Source organism: Phaseolus vulgaris, chromosome 10 (assembly GCF_000499845.2).
Source record: "Phaseolus vulgaris cultivar G19833 chromosome 10, P. vulgaris v2.0, whole genome shotgun sequence".
Classification (NCBI taxonomy): Eukaryota; Viridiplantae; Streptophyta; class Magnoliopsida; order Fabales; family Fabaceae; genus Phaseolus; species Phaseolus vulgaris.
In genome coordinates this window covers 24,344,671-24,355,618 of record NC_023750.2, presented here as the reverse complement: position 1 = coordinate 24,355,618, position 10,948 = coordinate 24,344,671, and the positions used below count along the sequence as shown (strand labels likewise).

Genomic DNA, 10,948 nt, shown 5'->3' with positions numbered 1-10,948 from the left:
TCTCGAGCTCGGATGGGTTGGGTGGAGGTTTGGTAAAAGGTTTGGTAGGTTCTTTTGGTTTTTCTTTTGATGTACTACCCTCCCTTCTAAACTCTTTCTTGGGATAAAAGTTAGAGTAAGGGCTCACCTTTTGACTTGATGTTTTGCGTAAAATTTGTTGCTCAACTTTAATGCAAAGTTGAACCAAATCATTCAAGTCTTGGTAAGGTAAGAGCTCCACTCTATCTCTTATCTCAAGTGATAGGCCACTAAGGAACCTAGCTATTGTGGTATCCTCCTCTTCTCTAATGGAGGCTCTCATGTAGAGCTCCATTTTTTGTCTATACTCTTCCACACTCATGTTTTTTTGTTGGAGTCTTTGGAGCTTGTCCATCAACTCCCTATGGTAGTAGGAAGGTATGTGTTGGCGTCTTAGGCTCCCCTAAGATCATTCCAATATGTAATGGGAGGTTCCCTGTGAAGACGTCTTTCTCTTTCGAGAGAGGTCCACCAATACATGGCGTTCCCTTGGAAGCTAAGGGCGGCTAAGGGTACTTTACGTTCCTCACTTACCCTATAGCAAGCAAAGAGTTGTTCTACCTTCATCTCCCAATCTAGATAGATTTCTACATTTTCCTTGCCATGAAAATGAGGTAGGTCTACTCTAGTTTCCCTTGGCACCTCTTGCTCCCTTTGCCTATTCCTTCTAGGGGGTGGTTGGTAGTAGTCATTAATTCTAAGGCTTCCCTTCCCTAGAGACTCATTACTCCTAGATGCATGAGTATGAGTTTTTTTTTATTTTTGTGCTGTGATTTCTCTTCTTGAGCTTTAGCCATTTCATTGATTTTGTTCTCATTCTCCAATTGTCTAAAAGAAATCAATTGTACCGCTTGTGATACTTCTTTCAAAAGAGTTTTCAAATATTTAACTTCACTTTCAATAGACTTTGGAGAGTGAGAAGAAGAAGACATGGCTAAAACTTTGTGTATATAGGTGTTTGACCTTGAGAAAGTTTAGGAAAGTTAAAGAAGGTAGTTTTCCAGGTAAGGGAGGTGAGTCACAAAGGACTACTTAAGTACCAAGCCTTTTCCTTGCCAAAAACTATCCCCTCAATGCCTTTACACAAAACTTTCTCTTAGTAAAGCACTTAGAACACAAGTAAGTTGAGAAAACAAATGCAAAAAGAAAACAAATGTATGCTACTAATTTAACAAAGCTAGTCGGTTTACACAAAAAATAAGCATGCAAAGCATCACTACTAAGCAAAAAGAGAGACAATTACAAACAATTAACAATTGCTAATTAAGAATTCTATACTAGTCGGCCCTAGGTGAGGCTTCTTGGACACTTTGAGCCCTTGAAGACACACTCACCGTCTAAAACGTAATTAAAAGGTAATTAACACAAATTAAGTTGTAAGGAAGTTAAGAAAAACTCCCTCTGTTGATCCTCTTTTTGCTAAGTGCACTTCCTTGTTGTCTTTGCTTGTTGATCCTTCAAGTGTTTGTAGTGTTTTTCAAGAATGCTTGTTTCGGCCTTGGCTTTGTTTCCCCTTAGAATCAAGGTTTTAATTCTCCAATTCCAGCACCTATCAAAATACTAGACCTTACCCAAGTCAAGTTTCCACTTCCTTGTTGTCTTTGCTTGTTGATCCTCCAAGTGTTTGTAGTGTTTTTCAAGAATGCTTGTTTCGGCCTTGGCTTTGTTTCCCCTTAGAATCAAGGTTTTAATTCTCTAATTCCAGCACCTATCAAAATACTAGACCTTACCCAAGTCAAGTTTCCATTCAATTAAGCACCAAAGGAGAAATAAATTCCAGCACCAAATTAGAGGTCAAAGAACAAAAGCAAGAAACAATTTAATTGAAAAAAAACAGTACCACCAATAGGAGTTAGATTATGACAACTAGAAAGAGGTCCAAGAAATATTAAGCAAGCAAATAAAAGGTACCAAAATAAAGGTAGGCACACAAAAGAATCCTAAGAATGGCACTAGAATTAGATGACCAAATAAAAAAAACAGCACCACTGGAAAATGTTGTGGGCCAGAAACGTGTTTTCCCCAATTTATGTTGAGTTGTGTTTTTAAGATATGATTCTGAAATTTGATATGCAAGATATTCAAGATCTTAGCTAAATTCTGACTTTGGAATCACTCAAAACGCATGTACCAATTTTTTTTAATAAATTTTGCAATTTTGGTGTTCAGTTACGCCAGCTGTAGCGTCTCAGATTTGCACACAGATTTTAAAAGATTTATCATTTTTTTTTGTTGATTCTTTTGGACTAATTCTTTTTTTGTCCTTTCTATAACACTTAAAACTTGCAAATTCCAGAGAATCAAAATTTTCCTATGAGTGAAAATATTTTTCTGGATCAAAACAGTCAGCACAGAAAATCTGAAACAGAGGATTCTGGAAACTGGAAACAAAAACAGCAAGATACCAAAGTTTAGACACAATGGAAATTTGTGAAATAGAATTGTGTAGGATCTAAACACAATATGAACTCAAACTAAAATTAAAAAGGCACCAAAAGATCAAAGAATAGCATATTCAAAGCAATTAAAGATACCCAAAATCAAGAAACAATCAAGCCAAATAAAGGACTACTAAGAATTGTTGACATTGTGGATGAACATGACTTGACAAAACATATAAGATTCAAAAATTAAAGACTCATAATATGAACCAAATAAGAAAGCAATAAAGACTCAAAAGCCTAAAACAAAATAGCAACTCAAAGGTGTATGGAATCCTATCACAATTTGCACAAGAACTTGTTCAAGATCAATTGAACAAAAGTGCTTCGGTTGGATCTTCCACAAAGCACACCAAAACAATTAAAATGTAAAAAACAGCAAGACAATTATGGAAAATAAGATGAACAACATGAAAGTAAAGAAGAACTAAAAATGAAAGACCTAAAGCAACTCATCTTGAAGAACCATAGCTCTGATACCAAATGATGGCATTTCATGAAGGTCTTCTTGAATCATGTAAGAAAAAGTGGTGCGGAAGCTATGAAGGTGTGTGAGCAAGATCCTCCTAAGAGTGGTGTTGATCTTGAAGGTGCATGATGTGTATGAAGCTAGGGAGGTTCGGCCAACCCAAGGAGAGGTGAAGGAGATGAAGTTTAGAGCCTAGAATTCTAGGGAGAAGCAAAGCTTGGCACAAAATGGCAGCATAACTTTACTCACAATAAACTTGCAAATACAAGGTGTAGGCCTCCCTATTTATAAACTAATTGGCCGTAAGTTTTAAGCTAATGTCTAATGAAATGAAAACCAAATTAAATGCAATTCACAAAGCCATGTGCCATGTGCTCATGACCGGCCACACCTTGAGAGTTTCTAGAATGTTTCACTCAAATATGCTTTCTACACTACTCTAATTACTAAGCACCCCTAATGGGTCTTTATGCAACATGTACAAAGCTTTCTCTCTTCCATCCGTGACTTCATTCAATTGGGCTTGAATATGCTTAGCCATTGACCTTGTGATAGGTCCTAGACGGTCTAGGTCTCCTCCTAGACGCTCCATGGGCAACCTTTCCTCTTCACGTCCTAGACGCTCCATCCTTCTAGCTAGACGCTCATCATGGTCTAGACGCTCTTCATGGTCTAGTGTTAGGCTTTGGCTTCCATGGTTAGATGTGCTTGGCCCTCTTCTATCAATAAGTAACCTCTCAATCATCTCTCAATTATGCCAAGATAACGAAAAAGATGAGAAGATGAGTAATAACCCACGTACTCATGCGGGTCTTAAATTAACCATTATTTTACATTGTTTATATGGTGATACAAAAAAAATGCATGCTTAATGTATTATTTTAATATGTTTAACATGTAATCTCAATATTGACAAATGGTTACAATTTATTATTACACGAGAAGGTTGAATACCAAACAAAGTAACAAAGTTACAATGCTCTTAATCAAGACTAAAGCACACCTCAATTCTGTGTTACAAACAGAATGGGAAGCAAAATCCACTACCAAATCCTACCATTCACTCAATATTGATTCTAACAATTTTCTTTGTTCTTCCCCCTGAATTGTTTCCTGCCTCATAGTTTGATGGAAACTCTCTCTCTCTTCTTGATGGCTCCAAATAAGCTTGTGGCCAAGCCTGGTTTCTGTTCTGATTGCCATTGCTAGAATCTACAACATCATCATGCTCTAATATTCAGACACTTTCTATTTACATAAATCATGTTGGAAATCAGTTGTCTTGTGATGAAACAATGATTCTATACATGTAGAAAAAAGATTAATATTATCTGTAATCAATAAGTATAAGTCACATAAGCACACCCCATTTATAGTCATGCAAAAGAATAGTAGCATAGTTAAATGTGGAATTGATCAAAACATAAAGCACACAACTTGTTCAGATTAGCATGCTTTAACATGAACTTCGTCCTCAAATATGTAGTCTGGTTATAAAACATGATATATCATTAACATTGTAATGTCTTGATGCTCTTGATTGCCCAAATTGTTGAAAAATTTAAGAATATTTTTGTGGCAAACAACTAGTGCAATATACGTCTGCAAACTATGAAAACAGCAGTCACAAGAACAATCCATAAATATTTTGGCTCAAAAGGGGTATATGTGGAATACTAAGGTTGTTGGTTTGTTGCCATGTTATCTAGAAATCATGAGTTCAAATATAGGAAACATCCTCGTTACTTGAGGAGGTCAGGCTTCAAGTTATTATTACCTTAAAGATCCCACAAAGTAGGAGACCAAATATTTTCATAGTTGTGGGAGAGATCACATAAAACCGTACCAAAACAAGTAAAAAAAATGGAAAATTTTACTTCACCAAAACATTAACTCACCAAAATAAACTAGATAGAGCATAGATCAAGCAGAATATTTAGGAAACAAATGAAATCTTACCCCCTCTCCTATGTACATCAAATCCAGGCAATTGTGCCATGTTATTTCCTTTCCATGCTTCTTCAAATCCTACAAGCTCATCTGAGGAATCAAAGAGATACATCAATATTGAAAGGAAGAAAAACAATCTACAACTTTCGATATTGCAAACTAATAATCACATAAAAACCATGAACAAACCTTCATTAAGATTGTGCATTGTCTGGGTTGTATCAACCTTACCATCTGAGTCAAGCTTCCTTAAAACTGAATGACCCTACATGTACATAGAGGATAAACAAGCTTAACAATAAATTCTACATTTCCTTCCATATTAAAACGGAAGTTAAAGAAGTGAACAAAGACCAAACTATAATAACATTCTCTTTTCTGAAGGGAGATTTTGTTTTCCTCTTGATAGAAGAAAAGGCAATATAACAATTATGAGTCTCCTTCAAGTTCACTTCACACATAATATGTTTTACTACCTATTTGTCTACCTTAACATTGACATTAGTTGCAATTTACACAAGAGGAGCATTCTTACATCAATCACATATATGCACACACCTTGTCATGGATTCCTCTGCTAACCCTATGTGTTGCTTGGCCTGTTGTTGAATCCGCTTCTTTGTTCTCCTCCATTACCACCTGATTCACAAAGATAGCATCAAAGTAAATAAAACTACCAATGGTAATAATAGTCCTAACAAGTGAACAGAAAATCCCATACCCCATTAGCCCCCATCCTTCTGGTTCTAGTAGAGGTATAATATGCACCATTTATTCCACCATATGTTACTCTGCTAGTCTGAAAAGAAAATTTTTGAGCCTTCGAAGGTTCAGCCATGTAATGGTCATTCTTGTATGTTACATCACTGTTCTTCCTCTCTGCAAGGAATCAAGCAAAACGGTAATATATGAGAAAAGCAAATAAAAAAATGTTTGTCAAAAACAACAACAGTCTTATCCTGCTGATAAGAACTATATGAATTACTAACCATACTTGATTCAGTCAAAAATCAAATTTTAAATACATTGATGAATTTTTACTTGAGACATTGAAAACATAACCCTCCTCCTTTACCTTGTGATAGGACCAGGTATGAAACAACAAGCTGAGTTAATGAAAATATCCAAAGCTTTAAAAAGCTGTTCACAACCACAATTTCAGTGCAAAATCAAGGTTTTGTGACAAACAACACAGTCATATTTGTGGTCATATTGATCAAAATGTGGACTATTTTTCACGATGTCATATAAAATATAGCACCAACTTTCACAATATTTGAACCTTAAAACACCTAACATTAATAAAATAAAATATGACAAGAATACAAAGAGAACATACCACTAACATCATCCTCTGGATGCTCAACCGATGGTTCCAGGGTTGATCTAGATTTCTTCTTATCAAAATCTTTGTCTCCTTGTTGAGGGCAATTATCAGCTACCTCATCATCATCAGAGTCTAACTCTTCTATAACTATTCCTTTTTCTCTGTTTGGCTTCTGCATTGCTCTTGATGCAGAATTTGAACCAAACAAGCTATCAAACGGGTCACTGAAGAAGGGATCATCAAATGGATCCCTACCTCCAAAAAGACTTGGCATCATTTTTCCCTGAAATCCAAAGCCACCAAAATCTCCAAACCCTCCTGGTTCAAAAATATCATCTCGAACTTCTCTACCCTTCTGCATCTTCTGTATCTAATCTAATCTTCACAAAAGAAAAATCCAAAACAAAAATCACATACAATGAGCAATCAAAAAGTTCATCCAATAACTTGGACAATAACATTACACCTATAGTACCATACAGTGTTCATATCTCCTCAACAAGATTGAAAAAACATGAATTTAAAAAGCAATCAAAATAAATTTGCAAGTCTCATAATTTAAGATGATGAAATCGTTGTCACCTATAGAGAAGAAGAAATGTGGGTTCATAAAGAATAAACAAAAGGGATATCAAAACTTCAAGTTATTGCAGTGAAAACATTGAATGCACAAAAAGAATAAAACATAATGAGATGTGGTTACCTGAGGAATATGATGAGAATTGAATAGAGGGTGAGAAGAAGAAGAAGGAGGAAGAACAAAACATCCTATGACATCAAACTTTGTAATAAAGGGTCCAATTTATATGGTATAGACGCCACACTCAGAGAAGGGCACGTGGATTTTCAAACTAGAACCTTCTGGCTCCCTCTCTCTCTTTCTCTACGGTGATGCAATTTTTCGTAATATATTTATTTTTAAGCGCTATTTTCTAGATGATCAAATAAACCAAATTGGGATAACTTTAAATTAGGATTTTTTTTGTTCATTTTATTTTTTTATCTATAAATTATGTATTGACGAAAGAAAAAAGAAAATTCTGTTATGGGAATGAGAAAAAGTAAATAGATTTAAATAAGGCCAATTGTTTCCGCAGTCTCAACTTGCACCCTATCATCTGAATCTGAAATGATTAAAATGTTTTTTTTTTAATTTTTAAATAGAAATGGAGTCTAAGTCAAATGTATTTTGGATTTTGATTTTTTGGAATACATTTTTTATTTAGATTTCTGAATTACTTTTTCAGATTAGACTTTTTAGAAAATTGTTCTGAATAATGAATTTTTTTTTTTCTAGAATTCTATTACTATAATATTTTTGGATTTTTTTTTTGGAATATATTATTTGTATTTTAAATTTGTCTCTTTATAATGAGATTTTGATTTTTTAATTTAATTTAATTTTTGAAACACTCAAAAATCTATTATAGATTTTTATTTTTAAATTATATTTTTTAATTCTGGAATTTTAAAAATTGAGTGCATGTTCAAAATAATTGGATAAAAGGAGCAATTTGCCTTAAATAAGTCTTATGTATAGGAGTACTGTTTACGATTCTGAAATTTTTTAATAATTTATGAATACTATATTTAAATAACTATTATCATACTTTTTTTTATATTAAGCCAGTCTTATTTAGGATTTTTTCAGTCACTTTTTTCATTGATGAGGATAAAGAAGAGATGATTATGATTTTTTTAAAATAAGAAATTGTATAATCAAACTTGCAATAGACTTGTTGTCCTTCCTAATCCATAATTGCAGTGGACTAACTTGGCGCATACACAACCAAAATATTTTTCTAACATTCATTGGATACTTCTTTCTAAATTGAATAATTTAGAAATAAAAACTTAGTATGAACTAATTCAAAAGTTACATGTTCACTCATTCTCTATGTAGCGCAGACACGGACACTGATATGATACGGACACGGAGATACGTAAAATCTCTAAAATATAGAATACGGGGACACAAATCTATATATTATATAATTATGAATTATATAAATTGACAATAAAGATTTATGTACACAAGTATGTTCCAGATTATTTTTTGGAACAGAAAGATTTTTTCATGACTGGTTCACAAAGATTTGTTTCTTATTCTTATAATCATAATAACAATTTATACAATAAAATTTGAATTTTAGAAAATTAATGTATTTTCTCTTTTTAAAATTGTGTTAGAACTGTGCTAGAATTGTCATAAATCTAACAACTACTTTTTGAATTGGACACTTCACGGATACGTGTCCTATAGGTGTCATACAAGTGTTGGTGTCTGATACGAGTATCGAACACCAACACGCCATTTAAGAGGAGTGTCCAAAAATATCAAAGAAATATTCTACATCTAATTAAATAGAGTTGAAGTTGTACCTATCAAATGGAGAAAGTAAAAAAAAAATAATAGAGAATCATAATCAATTTTAATTACCATCACATTAATCCTTAACTTATTTCAAACCTTAAGTTTCCATAAATGCCCATTGGCCAACTTAGAAGATTGAATAATAAATTACTATGAATATTGTAGATTAGGTTAAAAAAGAAGGTTCTCTTTTTTGCTGCCATGCGAGACGTGAGAAATTGTTTAATATTATTTTTTTTCCCATTTGAGAAGCTTAAGCCATGCAAAAATTGTTATCCATATTCAATTTCCTGTCACATTTTATATTTACAATGTATTTTTGAATTATTAATTTGAAAATTTATTTCATGTGTTATTCAAGATAACAACACCCAATTTTAACTTTCAAATTGTATAATTAAAAAAAACTTATATCACTCAATCCAAAATTTAGCCTATTATTTTGTGGTTGTTTCTTCCTGCACCTCATAAATTTTCCTAACATCCTATAGGTAAAACCATTTTATCCTTAAAAAATATATTACAGATTTTACAATCTGAAAAAGTATTTTTTTTTTCTATTTATACCTCCCGAAGTATAGAATCTATACTGTATTTTTTATTTTACTATTCATAATATTTTTTGTTTAAAAAAATATTTTCTGATTCTATAATCTAAAAATACCTTTTAAATTCTGTAATATAAAAATACTTTCTAGATTCTATAATTTAGAATATATTGTTTTAAAAAAAAAATCCTTTATGGATTAAAGAATCCAAAGTTTTTCCAGATGATCCATTCCAAAATGAAAAAGAATAAAAGTATTTAGGAAGAAACATCCTTACTTTGTACATGGTCATGTTTTCTTCCTACACCTTTGTTAATAAAGAGAAAAATCAAAGTTATTGGGCCCATTCTGACAAGCCTATTTATACCTTAAATATTTGTTCTTCCTGCACCCCATAATTGTTCATTGCACCTCCATAATTTTTATGCTTTGTTTGGATTAGGGGTTTTGGGTGAGTGGAAAGTTGAGGGTGTGAGTGAGCGGAAGTGTGAAGAAAGTGTAGAGAAAGTTGAGGGTGTTTGGATTGAGGGATGTGTGTGAAGAAAGTTTATTGGAAAGTGTGAATGATGTGATAGTTGTGAGAGTATTTTAATATATTTTGAATAGTGTAAATGGTAAGATTACAAAATTACCCTTATATATAAATAAATAAATGAAATATTAATTAGTTTAAAGGAAATTTAAGTTAATTAAAATAATTAGTATTATATTATTTAATTTCTATTACATTATGTTATATATAATAATAAAGTACACTTTTGTCCATGTGTGTAAAAAAATAAAAATAAAATGATTATTAATTTTGTACATAATTTTGATAATTAAAATAATTGTAAGTTTCAATTATAACTTAAAAAATAATATAAAATTGAAATTAATTAAAAAATAGAATATAGAAATGAAATATGATTTCTTCATTTTTAATTTTATTAATTGAAAAAATTTGTATTAGTTAAATTTTTGTTTGTTGATAAATTTAATATTATTAAATTCATTACATTTGATGTAGAGAGAGATAAATACATCTTAATTTGAAATTATACAAAACTTAAAAACATAATAATGTTAATTAGAAAAAGAAAAAACATCCCCAGTAATAACATTTTAACATTTCTTGTGGAAACCTTCAAACGTGTTTCTAGAAGGCATATCTTATTCTGTTGAAGGTGAAAAATAACAAAAACAACAAAAATATCAATAATAATGTTCAACATGAAAAATAGAATTAAAATAAATCACAATAACATAATGCCAAAAGACAATCAATGGCCTTGATGACGATGAATCTGATTCAGAGTATCCTCCATTCTGTCCATCCTTTGATCATTCCGCTTCATCCTTTCATCAAGCCTGTCAAAACGAATGTTAACGTTCCTCATGCTTTCTTTCATGTCTTGCATCCCCGTCCAAATTTGGGTTAACATTTCAGTTTGACTGGGGATTGCGGGTTGAGGTTGAGCACCTTGAAGCTGTTGTTCCGGCAATTGATCCTCTTCATCATCTCCTTCGTCCTCCACTTGAGGCCTACCAAGTTGTCATACACCATTGACCTGGAATATATTTAATTTGGTCATACTCTTTTTGGCGAAATAATGATTTCATCCAAGCATTACCGCTTGTTCATTTTCCAAGTCGAAGCCATACACCTGCAAGATGCGTGTTATCAAAATTGCATAGGGCAGCGACATGTTGTTATCCCGACATTTCATCATGTGTTGCATGATGTAATGTGGCCAATTAATCATTATGTTATTTTTTATGCACCAGAGCATGAAAATATCTTCATTTAATACTTGTGCGAAGTTGCTTCCACAAGGGCAC

At 32.4% G+C, this 10,948-nt stretch overlaps 1 protein-coding gene across 2 annotated transcripts; it reads right to left on the bottom strand.

Moving 5' to 3' along the window:
• Positions 1 to 3,837: 3,837 nt before the first annotated feature.
• LOC137819343 (uncharacterized) lies at positions 3,838 to 7,041 on the bottom strand. 2 transcript variants are annotated; one of them, XM_068623153.1, is made up of 7 exons: positions 6,909 to 7,041; positions 6,218 to 6,585; positions 5,600 to 5,757; positions 5,437 to 5,517; positions 5,068 to 5,143; positions 4,888 to 4,968; positions 3,838 to 4,140 (listed from the first exon to the last, which is right to left on the bottom strand). In XM_068623153.1, exons 2-7 carry the CDS (start codon positions 6,564 to 6,566, stop codon positions 3,989 to 3,991), a joined length of 897 nt encoding a protein of 298 aa, XP_068479254.1. In that variant the 5' UTR covers positions 6,567 to 6,585; positions 6,909 to 7,041; the 3' UTR covers positions 3,838 to 3,988. The 2 variants fall into 2 exon arrangements, with proteins under 2 accessions (XP_068479254.1, XP_068479255.1); XM_068623154.1 differs by having other exon boundaries at positions 6,218 to 6,580; positions 6,909 to 6,997.
• Positions 7,042 to 10,948: the final 3,907 nt, after the last annotated feature.